Source organism: Antechinus flavipes, chromosome 6 (assembly GCF_016432865.1).
Source record: "Antechinus flavipes isolate AdamAnt ecotype Samford, QLD, Australia chromosome 6, AdamAnt_v2, whole genome shotgun sequence".
Taxonomy (NCBI): domain Eukaryota; kingdom Metazoa; phylum Chordata; class Mammalia; order Dasyuromorphia; family Dasyuridae; genus Antechinus; species Antechinus flavipes.
In genome coordinates this window covers 251,089,144-251,109,160 of record NC_067403.1, presented here as the reverse complement: position 1 = coordinate 251,109,160, position 20,017 = coordinate 251,089,144, and the positions used below count along the sequence as shown (strand labels likewise).

The window sequence follows — 20,017 nt, the reverse complement described above, 5'->3', positions numbered from 1 at the left end:
ACAGAGAATTGTAGGAAGGACTAGAGGGTGGAGTAAAAGGAGTCAGAGTCACTTTTTGCGGTAGACGAGGAAGATGGCGGTTGCAGAGATTCTGCTTCCATCCTGTTCAATCTTGCGACTAAAGGCCAAGAATAAAGTCTAAGGACTTCTGCTTATACTGACTCCGGCTGATTCTGGGGTCTCTGGGGTGCTAGTGTGTTTGTCACAATACAGGTCATAGGGGAAACTCAGAAATAATGAAAATAAAATACAGAAAAAGAATTCATATATTTCTGTAAGTTCTTCACCTTATCTCTCTATTCCACACACCTTGCCATTTTGTGACATTTTAAATAAAGCCAAAGAGACCACCAAACCACTTTCTATGTTCCACACCCCATCTCTCATTTTCATGCTTTGGTCAATGTTGTCCCCGTTGTAGAAATGGAATCTCTCCTAAGCTCCATGTCTCATAATTCCTATTTTCATTTAAAGTTCAACTCACTTGATATGAAGATTTTCCTGCTCTCCCTGAGCTATTGATGATTTTCTCCAAGTCATATTTTATCATCTTTGTCCCAAATATCTTCTTGAGATAGGGATATGTTTTCTGTTCTGGCCAAAAGAAGAGAGCAATTTTTTTTCTTCTCTCTTTTGTTTTTCTATCCTGATGACTTGCAAATGCCTGAACTCTAGTAGAGGACCTCATAAATGCTAGTAAGCTCATTGACATCGATTCTGAAACATTTCCACATCTGCACTTTGGGAACTCTAGTTTCTGTCTTTCCATTTACTACATTGAGCTGGAGATCATTTCTTTCGCTATTCTTTTTTATGACCATTGCTTTCTCTCCTGACAGTGGTGATTGATCTCTTCTCCTTTGTCTTCTATTCTCTCTAGATTTTAGGCACTGTTTTTTCTCCTTTTATTCTCCTCCTTTTTTGGTTTTCTTGTTTCTTGTTTTCTGGATCCTCCTTCTTTTTCTCCTTTGAAGGATCCTCTTGAGATCACACTGCAGCTGTAGATGTCCCTCACCAGTGTGTCTAATCCATTATTTTGGTTATCTTATCAGCTCTCATGTTTACTTAGTATCTCTATGTGGATGTTTTTTGCATTTATCTATCCTGATCTAAACTCTCTGCTGTCCTTACAACACACATCATCAATAACCTCTCAGATATCTTGAACTAAATGCCCAGGAGATATATTAAGTTCAGTATATCCAAAATGTAAAGCATTATCTTGTGTCCCTAACCTCTCCATCCTCCTATTTTCCCTGTTACTGTAGAAGGCAATACCATCTTCTGATGCCCTTTAGCCCTCAGCCTTGGAGGGACCCTAAATTCTCCCCTATCCCTCACCTCATATAGCTCCCTGGCTGTCTGTATCTTTTTCTGCCTCCCTCAGTTATTGTGCCTCTTTCTTGTTGTTTTTCTTTCTGTGTGTCTCTATCAATTTTTCTAGCTTTCTGTCTCTGATTATAAGCTGTCTTTCTCATTAAAATATCACCATTTTGTAGACAGGACTTTTTTTTCCTGCTTTTTGTATCCTTACTGCTTAGCACAGTACCTAGCCCAGAGCAGTGCTTAATAAAGGTTGACTGATTGATTACCTGGTTCTCAATTACCCATCTTCTAAATGAGGAACACTATTTCCTTGCATGAATAAGGGAGAAGGGTGGAATACAAGACTAAGGAATTTGCTATGAAAATCTCAGTTTTGAATATCTTCCTGCTTTGACAAAGGTAGCTATTTCAGCCAGAGTAAAATTAGTACTGAACCTTGAATCTTTTAGTATTACCCATTACATAGTCATGACAATCTTTTGAAATATATGTGTTCCATTTACTTTACAGTGTATAATGTTAAAAATCATTATAAGGAATCTAGAAGTTATTTTACCAATAAAATCATCGATTCTTAGGTAATATGTTTTGCATGGTAATCTCCCCATTGCAATTTGAGAAATAGAAGTCCTTTCTATTTTTGTTGAAGATAATTAGTCTGCATGATCTGTTCAATTCTTTTTCAAAATGAGACATATTCCAATGTCTAAAGTATACCATCATGTGTGTGTGAGTGTGTGTGTGTTTGTGAATGTGTTTGTGTCTTAATGTGGGTGGTCTTGAAAGAAGCTGACAGGATATAGTTCAAGTCTGTCATATTACAATTGTGGACACTGACACTCATGGTGGTGAAATGATGTGCTCAGGACCACAATTTTAGTCAATCTAGAGGCAGGATTTAGGATAAGAATTTCTGACTTTGTATCTGACACTCTTCCCACTATGAAAATTTGCTGTTTCTTTGCACATAGTGTTTTGCCTTCTTTTTATTTAAATTTCTCCTCTCACTTTAGGTCAATGTTCAAACAATATCACTATTTCCTTGTTCTTCAATATGCTGTTGATGAGATCAACAAGAACCCCTATTTGCTGCCCAACATAACTTTGGGATATCAGTTACTCAATAACTTCCATCTGGAGAAACTAGCTGTGGAGAGCTCCTTAATATGGCTATCAGGGAGAGGTCCCATTATCCCCAATTATAGCTGTGATAAACAGTCCAGTTCGGTGGCTGTCATTGGAGGGATGTCCGCTACACTTTCCATGGCCATGGCCACCATTCTCCAACTGTATAAAGTTCCACAGGTAAGAGAGACCAACACAGTCACTCATTTTCATCTAATATCTTGTTTATATTTAAAGCAGCAAATTTTTTATAATCTGTTGTGATGTAGTATCAATAAGTCAATAACCATTTATTAAGAAGATCTCCAACATGTTCTGACAAAAGGTGATACAAAATGGAGGAGATAGTCCTTTCCATCTGGGAAATCATTCTGTATGCTAGGTGAGGTGATGCTCTGATGATTTTGAATCAAGGAAAAATCTAAATTCTTTTCTTTCTAATTCATCTTTTTATACTTGTATAGAACTCTGAAGACTTTAGATAAAAGAAAGATTATTTTTTTCTCACCTCCAAAAATTTCCATGGAGAAGTTCTCTTCCTTTTCATTTTGAAATTGATTTCTGTAGTTTCCCTAAAAGCATGAAGCTCTAGTACTTGTCTCCATCAGTATGTACTAACAAAGAACATCCAATTCTGGTTTACTAAGACCTTTTAATCAGACAATTCCTTGGGAAATAAAGCTAATAGTGATGTTAATGTATCAAATGGTAAAGATAGCTTTGTACTATTTTTGGTGTAATTAAAATTGCTCTTCAAACTGGGTGAATCAGTTCACAATTCCACCCAAAGTCTTAGTATTCCAACTTTTCTACATCCCCTTTCTTTGGTTTGTCCTTTGTTCCTTCTCTCCTTTCAGCCAATTTAATAGCTTTATGATAGCATTTCATACTTAGTTTAATTTACATTTCTTTAATCAATGAAATGATACTTACCTAGCAGATTGTAGTTAGAATCATAGCTAACTTATTTTAAAATGTATTTCCTTTCTCACCAGGGGTATAAGAAAGAGCCTTTTCATAATTTCTCTACTGAAGGAAAAAATTGCCATGATTGTGGGTCATATTTTATACGTTTCAGTACACATTCAAGCTTGTTATATTATATGTTAAAGGATGAGAAAATACTATTGTCCTACCTTCCCACTTTATGGCATGAAGCATGTTGGGATTAGGCAATATTCTGTCTCTCTTTTTCTTAGTTTATTTGTTTTTAATGCATATTTTTAAAAAATTCTTTTGGGAAAGAAATGTCAGAGCAAAAGGGAAAAAATGGGAGAGATTTAAAAATAGAAAAAAGAAGTGAAGATAGCATGTGTTGATTTACATTTACTTTCCTTAGATCTTTTTTTCTGGATGCAGATGGCATTTTATGTCCAAAGTCTATTGGTGTAATGTTGCTGTTTTAGTTTTCTGGATGTCTTTTCACAACCTTCCTTTCAGCAATCACCACAAGAACAGCCAGGTGTTAAAGTCCAAATGTGTTTTACCTTCTCCTTCGAAGTCCTATCTCCTTCACTTGGGGCTCTGCTAGTTTTCTGGAAGGCCTTCAGATGGGACTTGGTCTCAGTGGACGAAATGCAGGAGGCCAAAGCAGCCACTATGAGGCTGATGAAGATGGAATTGAATTTGCTCTATTCCTTGCTGGTTCTTATGTATTTGTTTATCATAGGTGTGAATCTTATGGAATTATATTAAGTACTAAGTACATTTTCTGAACTAGAGAACTACTAAGCACATTGCTAAACTAGATAACTTTTGTCTTTATCAATTCCATTGATTTAGCACCTTGTAAGAATCCTTGTTTCAAGTGCAGAGTTCTGGCCCATAACATATTGGGATTGCTTTGGATCTCTGACCTGCTGAGAACCAAGCCTTTGATCTTCTCACATTCTTGCTGTCATTGTGAACAATGTATTCCTTGTTCTGCTTGTTTTGCTCAACATCAGTTCATGTAAATCTTTCCAGGCCTTTCTATAATCAGCTTGTTCATCAACTTTTTTATAGATAATATCAATATTATCCCATAATAACAATAATATCCCATTACCTTCATGTACCAAAGTTTATTCAGCCATTCCCCAGGTGATGGGAATCCACTCTTTTTCCAATTTTTTGTTACCACAAAAAGACCTGCTGCAAACATTTTTTGCAGATGTAAGTCCTTTTCTCTCCTTTATATGTTCTTTCTAACAGACCCAGTAATGGTACTGCTGGGTCAAAGAACATGCCCAGTTTTATTGCCCTTTGGGCATTGTACAGATTACTCTCCAGAATGGTTGGATAAGTTTGTAACTCCACAAATAAAGCATTAATAACCCAGTTTTCCCACACTCCCTCCAACATTTATCATTATCTTTTCCTGTCATCTTAGCCAATCTGAGAGTTGTGAGACAATACTGCAGAACTGTTTTAATTTTCAATTCTCTAAACAAGGGTGATTTAGAGCATTTTTTCATATAATTATAAAAGACTTTAATTTTGTCATCTGAAAATTGTTTGCAAGGTTAGCATTGCCTGCTCTATTCAGGAAAGAGTCTGGTTTCCCAGAGTTTGTCTTCTGAGCTGGGACTGGAAATTTCTCTACTGATTTGCTCCTCTACTGACTCATGGCTGCGGTTCTTAATTACTAATTTGCTGTGATTACACTCCTGTCACTGGCTTTCCCACAGTCTATCTAAGCTGGACTGAATGCCCCTTTTACCCCAGTGAGACTGACCTTACTTGAAGTTTTTTTAGTCTATCTTGAACTGGAGAATTCATTCTTTTAGATTCTGTTCAGACAGTTTTTTTTTTTTTTTTGGTTTTTGAGGAAACTGGGAGAGCTTGAGCAGCTTCTATACATCTTCATCTTGGCTCCACCTCCTGGTACAAAAACAAAGACAATATATTCTGAAACACTTGGCCTTAGGGGTTTCATCTCAAAAAGCCAAGAGTTTGAGAATCTGGATGAGGATATCTTTTATGAGGCAGAACTTGAAACAATGTGCTAAATCAGAGGAATTCATAGGCACAATAGTTATCTTATTTAGCATGATGCTTAATAGTTCTCTAATTCAGTCCACATACTTAGTACTTACTCTAGTCCTACAAGATTCATACCTTTGATAAGAAAGCATATATAAGCTAGGAGTCTCAGCCAGGATTGAGTCTGGGAGATTCAGAAATTAGAGAATCCAGAAAAGGCAGGCAGGAGTTTAAGCTCCAAACTGAAAGGCTCTCCAGAAAGCTGCCCAGCCCCAGGAAGGAGATAATAAAGGGTCTGGACTACAAGAAAGCTAACCAGGCCACAGGAAAGGAGGCAAGCTTGATAAAAAACAATAAAGTGTTTGGACTTTAACCATTTGCTGTACTCGTGTGGTGAACACTGAACTGAAACGAGGGCTACTTCCAGAGACCCCAAGAAAACCCCAACAAGGGAAAATAACATTTTAGAGAGACTATTACATATATTCTTGCTGGATTACTGGAGAGCTGATTAAAATCAGAGTTCAGCACTAATTATTTTAGGATGTTATTAGAAAACTGGGGCTAAATGGTATAACAAAGACATAGTGCATATGAAACTTTCTATTGCTTTCTGGACAAATCTCATGATTGAAGGTCTCATCCAAGTGCATGTTTTGTTGTTATAGTGTTTAGAGATCAGAGATTATGGTGCTCATTGGATATGGAGTGAACCATTGCTTTTCTCAGTTTTTACTAAGAAGTACTAACAACTCTTACAGGATTCTTATTCATAGGGTATCAGTGATGTGGAATTCCAATCTTGGCAGTCGATTTTAGTAGGAGGAGTTCAACATTTCCTATTCCTTATTGATTTTGCTATAGAGAATTTTTGCTCCTAGAACAAGCTCTCAAGCATATTTCCTATTTTCAGAGAAATAAAATTCCCCTGGAATTAGGAGAGAAAGGAAATGTATGCCATAGAAAATCTCAGTAAAATAATTGTTGGTATTTGAGCTGAAAGAGAAGTAAGATGAGTTAGAGAAGACATGTAACTATGCTTCATTATTTAATTAACAGCTTCATGCAGGAGACATAAAATTGTTCCACTTGAATATACAGAAAAGAAATAGAAACAACAAGTCAATGTTCCAAAGAGACTGATTTAGCTACAAAGTTAACCCAAAAATATTCTATCTTTCAGTCAAGTTATCTAAAAGGGGTAAAGACCCTTTTTGGAGAATTTTTCCTCCTTGGAATGTTTCACACAGAAACTTAGACAGTACTTGATGGAGACATTGGAAAAAGAATTCTTGGATGGATGCAGTTTCAGATTTTCCTTCCAACTCTTCCATTCCCTAAAAACATAATTTTTGTGATTTAAAATTATAAATTAAAATTTACAAGCAAATCATCTGCTCTGTGAAACTCATTAATTGTTTGATATACAAATATGAAGGCCAAATTCCTACAGTGAAGGAACTCATTGTCTTCATTCTGTTTCATTTAGATTAGCTATGGTTCATTTGATGTTCTACTGAATGATAAAGACCAGTATCCTTATGTATATCAGATGGGGAAAGAGGAATCTGCTCTTCACCTGGCATTCATCCAATTGATGCTGCATTTTGAATGGACATGGGTAGGACTGTTTCTTTCTGATAATCCAAGAGGGGACAGATTCTTCAATGATCTGAAAGAAGAGATGGACCGGAATGATTTGTGTGTGACTTTTAAGGAAAGAGTGCCCCAAAATTTTAGAGGCACAGAAGATTTTGAACTATTTTCTAGGATTATTTCATCATCATCAAATGTGATTTTCTTCTATGTAGATACTGATTCCCTTCATGAACTTTCCAGTGTATTGATATCTTTTAAACTTTATGGGAAGTTGTTGATTACCACATCTTCTTGGGATATTTCCATTGATACTGATTTTGAAGAGTTTCCCCCTTTTCATGGTACAATACTATTTTCTCATACCCAGATGGAGATTCCTGGTTTTACAGATTTTGTAAGAAGCCTGAATACAAGTGTGAACCCTGAGGACATTTTCCTAAAATCTTTCTGGGAGTCAGTCTTTAATTGTAGATTTTCCAAAAAAAGTGATATAGAAATGTTCTATCCTTTGTGCCCAAAAAGTCTTTCCTTTAGAGATTCACCTTACATGAATATTGACATGGCCCTTATGAAACTGATTCCAAATGTTTACAATGCAGTGTATTTAGTGGCCCATGCTCTCCATCAAATGCTCCATTCTGAGGTAAAGGAGACATCAGACCTTGCAAGAAACCTCGATCTTCCTTGGAAGGTAACCTATCTCTTCAAAAATTGGGCTTAGCATAGGCTACTCACAACATTCTGTTGTTAGTGATTTGTTCTAGAGAGGATGTAGTGATGACTTGAGTTATTCTTTTATATTTTTTTTCAGTTTTTTTCCCTTTGTGATTACATGTAATTCTGGGTGGAAACAATGAAATTACTTCAGATTTATTTATTTCAAGTTTTGTGCAACAATCTTTAAAAAATAATTTATTTAATAGTTTCCTCAGTTACATTTAAAATAATCTTTGTGTTTGTTTTTAAAACTTTTGAGTTACAGATTCTCTCTATTATTCCCACTCCAATTCATTTTAAGAAAACATATGTGAAATTATGCAAACTATTTCCATAAAAGTCATGTTGTGAAAGAAAAGAGATCTCTCAACCTAATGAAAAAAATTACAAAAATAAATTGAGAGAGAGCAAGAGAGACACACACACACAAATAGAGAGAGACAAAGAGAATGTGAAACAGACAAGAAGTGAGAAAGAGACAAAGAGAGAGAGAGAGAGAAAGAGAGAGAGAGAGAGAGAGAGAGAGAGAGAGAGAGAGAGAGAGAATACATCAATCTGTATTCAGACACATGACACACTCATTTTTTTTTCTATGGGTATGGAAAGATTTTTTTTTTAAATCACACATTCTTTAGAGTAGTCATGGATCATTGTACTACTGAGAACACCTGGTCAACACAGAACATTGATATTACTTTGTATATAGTACATTTCACTTTGCTTGAGTCCATGGAGGATTTTCCAACATTTTTTCTGAGAGCATCCTGCTCGTCATTTCCCATAGAATAATAATATTCCATGAAAAACATATACCAAAATTTATTCATCTATTTCCCAATTGATGGACATCCCCCCAATTTCCTTTTTTATAATTTATTTGCATTTCATACTTAATGAAATTTGAAGACATTGGTTTTCTTTTATGCAGATCTTTTCCATTTCATAGTAAAAACCCAAATCTGCCTGCTATTCTAATTCTATTTTGCTTAATTACATTAATCTTTTCATTTCCTTTGACAAATTTGACATGTTTTGTATGTATAGGAGTTATTTGTAGAACACATTAGAGGTCTTCAAAAAAATGACAAACTGGCCTTTTTCCCACCAATGGTTAAAACATATGTTTGTATGGTAATGGTGAACAGTTTTCCTTGGATTCCAAGAGATATCATCCTGTTATTTTTGATTCAATAGCCGAGTACTGCTTTTCATACATTTTTATTTATTATAGTGATTACTCCATTTCTTCTAAGTGATTCTTTCCCACAGTAATATATATGATGTTTACTAGAATTAAACTTTGCTAACAAAGGTTTGTGTAATTAAAACTTTCCTTTCTCTCTCTTTCTCTCTCTCTCTCTCTCTCTCACTCTCGCTCTGGCCCTCTCTCTTATATGTGTTTTCAAGAAAAATTTATATCTGTGAGATTTGGACTTAAGGAAAGATAGCTGCTACAGAACTGATTTTATTGAATAATAGTGGTGCTGGACAAGACTTTAGAAAGACTCTTGGTAGACCAGGGTCGAATCAGTCAATAGTTAAATTAATCCCCACTGTCCACCAGAAGTCCAAATCCTGAAGCAGAAGCTCAAACCTTTGGCCACATAATATGAAGATGGGACCCATTGGCAAAGACCCTGTTGTTGGAAACGATTGAAAATAAAGGGAACAAAGAATGGTACTGTTTGAGGTTGATAGATAGTGTCATGCAAACGATTAATATTAACTTGAACAGCCTTTGAGATATAGTAGAGTATAGCAGGGCAATGTAGGCTACTGTCTATGAGGTCATGAAGAGTAGGACAGGATTCAATGACTGACCAACAAATGTGTACTATGAATTCTATCCAATTAGGTTATTTTTCTTTTCCCTAAAATAATTAGGTCTTACTATTAAATTTCTCAGTGACAATGTAGATTAAATTTCTGTTTTTCAACCTTCTCATTCTATATTTTGTAATTCTCTGGGAAATTTTCTTGAATATTTTCCATTCACCAATGAAAACCACAACCTGAATGTATCAAATAAATTTCTAGCAATTACTGAAAACTCTATTTCAAATCTTCCTCAGATTGAATTATTATTTCATTTTCTTACACTTTGTCATTTTAAAATTTCACTCATAATGTGTTCCCTTGAAGTTTATTCCCCTTCCTATTTTTTTCAGGAATGATTTTGCCAAAGATTTAGTTTCTTTATCATTTGTTTTTGCTTTTATTTTAACCTTGAATTCCATCACTGTGAATAGCAAATTCTGCTTTATTCCTAAATTGAGCTTATTATATTCACTTCTGAGATTTATATTGGGCAATTTTATTATTTCCCTTTTTCCTCATTTTTATTAAAGCTTTTTATTGCAATACATATACATGGGTAATTATTTAATACTGACCCTTGCAAAACCTTCTGTTCCAGATTTTGTCCTCCTTCCACCCACCACATCTCCTAGATGGCAAGTAATCTAATACATGTTAAATGTGTTAAAATATATGTTAAATCATATATATATATATATGATTATATATATGATATATATCATATGTGTATATATATATATATATATATATATATATATATATATATATATATATATATACAGTTATCTTGCTGCACAAGAAAAATTGGATCAAGAAGGAAAAAGACCTGAGAAAGAAAACAAAATACAAGCAAACAAAAACAGAAAGTGTGAGAATGCAATACTGTGGTCTATACAATATTCTCTCTGGGTGTAGATGTCTCTCTCCATCACTAAACAATTGGTACTTGTAATGTTCTGGTTAGATTTCGGGAAGTGTTGGGGCCAGCCTTTGTTTCAGCAGAGTAATAACCATGAGAATAGCCAGGGATAAAGTCCCAAACTCTTTATTGACTCCTTCCCAGGATTTCTCCTTCACTTAGGGCCTGGCAAGCTTTCTGGAGGGCCTTCAGATGGGACTTGTTTTCAGGGGAGAAATGAAGTAGAGCCTCCAGAAGCCTGATCAAAGATGGAATGTTTCTCTCCTACAGTTCTTGTTGGTTCTTACATACTCTATTATAATTATGTTATCCTAGGTGTCAATCTTGTAGAATAGGTGTCAATCTTTTTCAACTATATTACGTATTAAGTACATGTATTGAACTAGAGAACTATTAAGCACCATGCTAAACTAGATAACCATTGTCTTTTTTTCCCCAACTTTATAATAACTTTTTATTGATAGAACGCATGCCAGGTAATTTTTTACAGCATTATTCCTTGCATTCACTTCTGTTCCGATTTTTCCCCTCCCTCCCTCCACCCCTCCCCCAGATGGCAAGCAATCCTTTACATGTTGATATGTTACAGTATATCCTAGATACAATATATGTGTGCAGAACCGAACAGTTTTCTTGTTGCACAGGGAGAATTGAATTCAGAAGGTATAAATAATCCGGGAAGAAAAACAAAAATGCAAGCAGTTTATATTCATTTCCCAGTGTTCTTTTAGATTACCATTGTCTTGCCAATTCCACTGAGTTAATACTTTTTTTCAAGTATATTTCTCCATAGTTCTACCCTTTATAGCAACTGGTTTGAATCATCTCATTGTTGAATAGAGCCAAGACCATTAGAATTGGTCATTATACAGTCTTGTTTCCGTGTTATTGTTCTGCTTATTTCATTTAGCATCAGTTCATGTAAGTCTCTCCAGGCCTTTCTGAAATCATCCTGTTGGTCACTTCTTACAGAACAATAATATTCCATAACATTCATATACTTAAGAACTTCATATACTTATTCAGCCGTTCTCCAGCTGATGGGCATCTAATCAGTTTCCAGTTTCTTGCTACTACAAAAAGGGCTTCCACAAACATTTTTGCATATGTGGGTCCCTTTCAAATCTCTTTGGGATATAAGCCTAGTAGAAAGCCTATCGGGTCAAAGGGTGTGCACAGTTTGATAACTTGTTGAACATAGTTCCAAATTATTCTCCACCAACAATGTTATATTGGACATTTTTAAAAATAAAAGACAGTTTTATACAAGGAATCAAATTTTCCCTAAATATCAGTTTATAATTACGCATTTCTTAAGCACCCACTATGTATTTGGACATGTGTTAAATTCTATCAATAAAAAAGTTCAATAAAAAATCTCAGTTTGAAGGACACTGATACATTGTTAGTGGAATTGTGAATACATCCAGCCATTCTGGAGAGCAATTTGGAACTATGCTCAAAAAGTTATCGAACTGTGCATACCCTTTGATCCAGCAGTCTTTCTACTGTGCTTATATCCCAAAGAGATACTAAAGAAGGGAAAGGGACCTGTATGTGTCAAAATGTTTGTGGAAGCCCTGTTTGTAGTGATTAGAAACTGGAAAATGAATGGATGCCCAACATGTGGAAAATGGTTGAGTAAACTGTGGTATATGAATGTTATAGAATATTATTGTTCTGTAAGAAATGACCAGCAGGAGGAATACAGAGAAGACTGGTGAGACTTACATGAACTGATGCTAAGTGAAATGAGCAGAACCAGGAGATCATTATATACCTCAACAATGATACTGTATGAAGATGTATTCTGATGGACGTGGATTTCTTCAAGAGATCTAACTCAGTTTCAATTGATCAAGGATGGACAGAAGCAGCTACACCCAAAGAAAGGACACTGGGAAATGAATGTAAAGTGCTTGCATTTTTGTTTTTTTTCCCAGGTTATTTTTACCTTCTGAATCCAATTCTTCCTGTGCAACAAGAGAACTGTTCGGTTCTGAACACATATATTGTGTCTAGGATACATTGTGATATATTTAACTTGTATAGGACTGCTTGCCATCTGGGGGAGGGCGTGAAGGGAGGGAGGGGAAAAGTCAGAACAGAAGTGAGTGCAAGGGATAACATTGTAAAAAAATTACCCAGGCATGGGCTCTGTCAATAAAAAAGTTATAAAAAAAATTTCCATTGGGGGGGTAGTCTCAAAATCTATTAATAAAGAAATAGTAAGATTTTACTTGTCAGATGTCCTGAGTTCTCTGTGACCAGCTTTTTTGTAAACAAAGAACTTGGAATGTAAGATAATCATAGATATTTGTAAGGAATTATTGATTTGCTGAATGGAAGATGATATTTTTGCATTCATTTTGTTTTTTACATTTTTCATTTTTTAAGCTTTTTGGTTTCAAAACATATGCATAGGTAGTAGTAAAAATTCACCCTTCCAAAAGCTTGTCTTCCAAATATTTTTTTCCTGACTCCCTCCCCTAGACAGCAAGTAATCCAACATATGTTAAACATCTGAAATTCTTCTATACATATTTTCACAATTATGATGTCCCAGAAAAATCAGATCAAAAAGTAAAAAAAATGTAAGCAAAAAAAAAATTGAAAAGATGAACTATGTTGTGATCTACACTCAGTCCCTCAGTCCTCTCTTTGCCTGCAGATGGCTTTCGCCACAAGAGTATTGGAACTGCCTGATGATTATATATCTTTTGAAGTAAGATGATATAGTTTTGAAGTAAGTTTAATGTCTGTAGAAAACAATTGGTTACCGGCTTTGTTATTTTTCATTTGTTCTTAGTTTTCAAGGAGAAAGGAAAAAAAGAGTTCAGAACTCTTAAGAGAAGCTGAAGAAGGAGAATGACAACTTTTGGAAGCTCCAAATTCAGAGCCTGTTTTCCATTGATTGTCAGTCTTGGGACATGGGCAAGAATCCTTCTTTCCCCAAAGACTAACAACCACCTGTCCTTGCCTTCAGCTCCACCACTTTCTGAAATCCATCAATTCTGTCAATAATGCCAGTGATGAGCCATGTCAGGATGGAGTCCAGCCAGCTGCAGAGACATATGATATACTGAATTATAAATCCTTCCCTGGCCAGATAGAGACGCTGGTCAAAGTGGGTGAAGTGTATCCTCTTGCCCAGAGATTCACCATTAAGGAAGAAGACATAGATTGGCCAGAAGATTTCCATCAGGTAAAGGGCCAATGAGTATGAACTTTATCAGTGTTTCTCTTTAGCTTCCTGGACATTGGTTGTTTCTTCATTGGTACCAGGATGTTTCTTACAGATACTGGAAATGTCTGTGATAGGATACTAATATCCACCTACTCTTCTTTTTTTGCTTTGATCAAAAGAGTTCTATGATTTTGTTTTTTCAGTCCCACTTGCACATTCTTTCCAGCTAAGTTAAATAATAATCTGAATTGTTCATACTAAGAGAATCTTGATATATCCCACAGTAAGTGAGTAAGTTTGAAAAATAATAATAGGGTACAACATAGAGAAAAATTATCCCCCAAAGGGATTTATTTACAGAAAATTACTTAATATCTGTATTTGTATAGGCAAATATTTTAATCTGAATTTGTGTTTGAGTTGGGTACAATTGTACAAAGCTGCCTTTCATTTTAAAGACACAATGGCTTTAGAAATTTTTAATATGGATGTTGCAGCTATAGCCTCTGCTGATATCAAACATTTATTTCTATATAATTTCATCTGTGTATAACTGGATAAATTCCATCCTACCCTTTACAAGAATTCCAAGAAGAGACTTCAAATATCAGCCTGTGAATAAGATTAGCCTGTAAAATCACCTGATTCCTTGATTCAATCAAGCTGAACAGTGCAATTAGTTTATTTTAGTACATATTCTCTAAAATTATAATTCCCTGGAACATTCTGGAAACACAAAAAACCCAAAAATTTCAGGGGTTGGAAATTAATACAATATATTTCCTCTTGTGTGATCAAAGACTTTTCAGCATTCCAATTCTAAAATGGAATGAAGTTTAGAGTTAAAATGGTACTTGGGAAAAACTAAGCCAACTAGATATTACAATTAACAAATATCAAAGAGCTTGATTGTATCTACTGGTTAATTTGTGTGAATTCATTGGGGATAAGAGGATCTGAAGTGGAAGATGAAGATCCAAGTTTTCCATTGAGAATTACATCATTCTTGTCCTGCAGAATTGCAAATACTGTATTCTACCTGTCTTCTATAAGAGAACTTTGAAATCTTAATTTCCTCAATTCATCCATCTTTCACCAGTTGTTTTTTCAACCACATTTTCTCCCTTTCTCTGCTGAAAATATAGACTCCAATTTCTAGATGCAATCTGAAGTGTGGCCCTGGATTCCAAAAGACAGCTCTTGAAAGACAGGCCAGGTGTTGCTATGCTTGCAATCCATGTCCTGAAGGGACAATTTCCAACCAGAAAGGTGGGTTCCTAAAGATAAACTATCCTGCTCCCAAAGTAATAGACATTTTAATTTGTTAATTTTAAACTGGTGTGCTTTGTATTTCGCAAAATAATAATTTCTGAGTTGAAATAGCATTGCATTTATTCAGTCCTTTTCATTCAATGTGCTTTGTGAACATTCTTGTAATTAGAAGCATCCACTGGTTCATGATACCCAAAATCTGTGAAAGCAGAATCCATCAGGATTTTACTCCCATGGCAATCCTTAATATTTCCCTGACCTTATAGCCTAATTGTAATCTTCCCCATTCTGGCAGGAAAACTTAATCTAAAACTTAGTTCTAAACTTCCTCTCTCTGAAGGGAAAAATTAATAGGAAAAAAATCTTAATTATAAAAACTTTCTAAGCACAGATGCATTTGCTTTAAGAGCAGAAGTCTGTTCTGTCGATTTAATCTTCATGAAAATATTCCTTGGCATAAGATTGATCAGAGTTCTCAAAGGAGATTATTTGAAAGATTTGTTTTCTGGAGGATGGAGTCCCAACTCAAGGAAACTTGGCTCACAAAAAATTGAATAAAAATTGATCATCCTCAAACCTATCTCAGTGTCAAAGCTGACGAGACCTCATTCTGATTTGTTTTGTACTTGATATTGATCAATAAAATATTATCTTTGAAAGCTAAAGCTTTGGGGATTTTTTTGGTAGCTTATCTTTCTCCATTTATTAAATCTTCTATTTTGTTTACATAACACTTACTCTTTATGTCAGTCCTTTGGAATTCGATTTTTATTCTCATTTTACTTACATCATTATGGTCAAGCCCCCAAAATAGACTATTTCTCAGCTTATTTCAATTAGGATTTCTTTTTTCCAATTACAATTGTTTTTCAGAACATAACATAATGTGTAGTATTTATTATGAAGGCTTTCTTTTGTTTAATAGTAGCTTATCACTTGTCAAAATGCATACAAAGATAATTTTAAATATTCATCCTTGTGAAAAAAAATACCTTGTGTTCTCAATTTTTCTCCCTCTTTCATCTCTCTTTTTCCCTAGACAGCAAGTAATTCAATGCAGTTTAAACATGTGCATTTCTTCTCAACATATTTCCATGTTTATTATGCTTCACAAGAAAATCAGACCAACAGGGAAAAAATAAGAAAAAAAAACCAAGGAAAGAAATAATGACAAAAAATGGTGGAAATACTATGTTGTGATCCACATTCATTCCCCATAATCCTCTCTCTGAATGTAGATGGCTGTCTCCATCACAAGTCTCATTGATGAAAAGAGCCAAGCCTACCACAGTTGATCATTACATAGTATCTGTTTCAGGGTGCAGTGTTCTCTTGATTCTACCCACTTCACTTTGCATCAGGTCATGGAAATCTCTCCAGGCCTTTCTGAAATCAGTCTGTTGATCATTTCTTATAAAACTATAATATTCCATTATATTTATATATCATAATTTATTTAGCTACTCTCCAACTGTTGGGCATCCACCCTCATTCCAGTTCCTTGCCACTACAAAAAGAACAGTTAAAATATTTTTATACATGTAGGTGGTTTTCTCTTTTTTATGATCTCTTTAGGATATAGACACAGTAGATCCACTGCTGGATGTACAGTTTTGATAGCTTTTACCTCATAGTTCCAAATTGCTCTCCAGAGTGGTTGGATCAATTTGCACCACCAAAAATATATTAGTGTCCTCGTTTTCCCACTTTCCCTCCACCATTTTTCATTAACTTTTCCTACTATTTTAGCCAACCTGTGAGGTGTGAAGTGGCACTGCAGAGTTGTCTTAATTTGGATTTCTCTAATCAATAGTGACTTAGAGCATTTTTTGTATGACTAAAAATGGTTTTAATTTCTTCTTCTGAAAATTGTTCATATTCTTGGACCATGTGCCACTTGGAGAATGGCTTGTAGTTATAACCTTACATTTAGAGAAACACAATAAAAAATCTTTTTAACCTAACTTTTAAAAACCAACTCTTGGCCTTCCTCTATGGTTTCCATGTTTCATTTCTGTTCTTAAAGTATTGGATTATGTATAAAAGGACCCTTTTGGACTCATTGTAAGCGGTTTCAAATTGAAACATATTGCAGGGAGTTTGAATTTTTGTTTAGCAAATCTATGATATGAAATAAATAATTTCAATACATTATTTTATCCATATGTGAAGAAACAAACGAACTGAAATGTATCTTTATTTTATTCAGCCTTTAGAACATTTATCCTTCTTATTTAGAAGGAGTCCAAAAATGAGATGGAGCTCTATATGAAATGAATAACACTGTGCTTTATAGGGGACAAAAAACTGATCAGTCTGGGATATAGCATGATTTTATTGTTGTTCACAGATGCAGAGAAGTGCCTGCAGTGTCCTGAAGATCAATACCCAAATAGGGAAAGAGATCATTGCCTCCCCAGGACTGTGACTTACCTGGCCTATGAGGAACCTCTGGGAATGACGCTGGCCTGTGTAGCCATCTGCTTCTCCCTCTTCACTGTGCTGGTCCTGGGAGTCTTTGTGAAGCACAGAGACACCCCCATAGTCAAAGCCAATAACCGCAGTCTCAGCTACACTCTGCTGGTCTCCCTCAGCCTCTGCTTCCTCTGCTCCTTGCTCTTCATCGGCCATCCTACCACAGCCACCTGCCTGCTGCGCCAAACCACATTTGCAATTGTCTTCACAGTGGCCGTTTCCTCCATTTTGGCTAAAACCATCACTGTGGTTCTGGCCTTCAGGGCCACCAAACCAGGGAACAGGCTCAGGAGGTTCCTGGGATCCACTGCATCTTACTCTCTCATTTTCACCTGCACCCTCATCCAAATGTGTCTCTGTGGCATCTGGCTTGGGACATACCCTCCCTTCCTGGAGATGGACATCCACTCTGAACCTGGCTCCATTATCATCCAGTGCAACGAGGGCTCCCTCCTCATCTTCTACTGTGTCCTGGGCTACATGGCCTTGCTGGCCTTGGCAAGCTTCACTATGGCTTTCCTGGCCAGGAACCTGCCAGATACTTTCAACGAAGCCAAGTTCCTGACCTTCAGCATGCTTGTGTTCTGCAGCGTCTGGATCTCCTTCCTGCCCTCGTACCAGAGCTCCAAGGGCAAGGCCATTGTGGCCTTGGAAGTCTTTGCCATCTTGACCTCCAGTGCTGGGATTCTCGTTTGCATCTTTGCTCCTAAGTGCTTTGTGATCCTTCTAAGATCAGAACAAAATACTCTGGGGATACTTAAAAAGAAAGTTACTTCCTGAGAAGCCAGGTCTTCTCAAGCTTGCAAATCATAGTCAAGGAGCTCCTTTGATCCGAAGTCATAATAAAACGTTAAAGGCTTCTCATTCATTTGCCTCTGTTTTCTCTGATATTCACCTTTGGTTTTTATTTCAATATAATAGCCTTTTGCAAATATTCAATTGCCTGATTTAAGAATAAAGGTAGAATGGGATCACTTGTTATTTTGAATTAGTTTACAGATAGCAAACCATATGTGAATGACATTTTTCAATATTGGTGGAAAATAATTGTGGAATTCAGGTAAATAACTGTTTGGTTTCCAAGCCTCAACTTTAATAAGTCCATCCAGCTTTCTGAATCATTGATGTGTTGCTTGGAAAATTAGAACTTTAATTTCCCCCCAGTTTGCTTGAATTATATCGTTAATAAATATTTTTGAGTGAATTGAACATATCAGATTTATAGAAGATTTATGAGAAAATGGTAATTAATTTGCTGAGTTGAATGGTTTCTAACCAGTGAATATAGACTTGAAATTATTTAGCCAATCACTTTTCCATTAATTAATGAATTGTAGAGTGATCATTGGATCTAGAAATCTGTTCCAAAGCCTTATTATTTCCATCAAATATATCTTGTAACAATAGCTTGGGCATATAAGTAGTTGATTGCCATGGAATAATAAAAATGAGACTATAATAATGCAGAAGTAATAATAGTCTTTTCTTTCTTCAAGAAATGGCCTTCAACTGGAATATTTTAGTGGTCATATTATTTATTCATTGAATCACCTATTATTACAAACTATCACCCCTTTTGTTTTTCTGAGATTTTTGAATATATATCTGGGTTTAGATACTTCTAAGGAAAATTGATGGCTGAAATTCTGTGACTTGCTCTTAAAAAAAACATAACACCACTACAACTACCAACAATAGGGAATAGGATGTGGTATTTTATGTAAATTCACTAATTTTTCTTCAATAAAAAAATTTACAAAAATTCCCCTGCCCAGATCTCTGGTCTTTCTTTTTTAAAATGAATATTCCATTCAAAAGTAATAGGAGATTCCCCAGGTTGATAATAGTGATATTTACAGGTCACTGCTCTTCCAGAAATAATATAAAAGAGAAGTGAAAATCTGGAGAAAGGAAGCACAAAAATTCAAGCACTGATTTCTAGACAATACTTCTAGAAACTGTGTCTGAATTTAATTTCCTCAACCTGGCACTCGAGACATTCTCAGAGCTACTGGATCTGCTCTCCTCTCATTCACAAATATGCCACAAACCTATAAGTCCTTTGTCTTCTACATGTTTAGAAATGTTGCAACTCAGTCTCTTGTGCTTCTTGACAGGAAATGAGTGTCATCTTACTCCCAGACCAAGTGGAAGATATGTCTTGCCATGAACTCCTGCTTTCTCCAGTTCTAAATTCTCTTTTCTAGGCCTGAAATTTCTCCGTTCCCATTTGCCTGGGAAAAACTTAATTGTTTTACTTTCAGAAGCAGGCTCATACGATTTCCCATCCCTGTGTCAATGAGTTAAGTTTAACAAATCAAGGTCTTCCTGAGGATCAAGAAGAGGGCAAAATATGTTTATCACTTTTTGTAGATGATGTGATTTTTTTCCTAGGAAACTCTAAAAAGTCATCTTAAAAAACAAGTTGAAACAATGAGTCATTTGAGCAAAATATCAGGATAGGAGATAAATCCATACAAATCATTAACTTTTCTGTTTGTTTATCAACAAATGATGTAGGAAGCCCGAGAAAGACAAATTTCTGGTACTAACATTATAAACAGTACAAAACATTTGAGAGTCTTAGGAAACTCTATCCACAAATACAGAAAGAT

General features: G+C 35.4%; 1 protein-coding gene across 1 annotated transcript; it reads left to right on the top strand.

Moving 5' to 3' along the window:
* Nucleotides 1-2,343: 2,343 nt before the first annotated feature.
* Nucleotides 2,344-18,182, top strand: LOC127541673 (vomeronasal type-2 receptor 26-like). Its single transcript, XM_051966890.1, has 4 exons — nt 2,344-2,631; nt 13,455-13,673; nt 14,801-14,924; nt 17,278-18,182. Exons 1-4 carry the CDS (start codon nt 2,344-2,346, stop codon nt 18,180-18,182), a joined length of 1,536 nt encoding a protein of 511 aa, XP_051822850.1.
* Nucleotides 18,183-20,017: the final 1,835 nt, after the last annotated feature.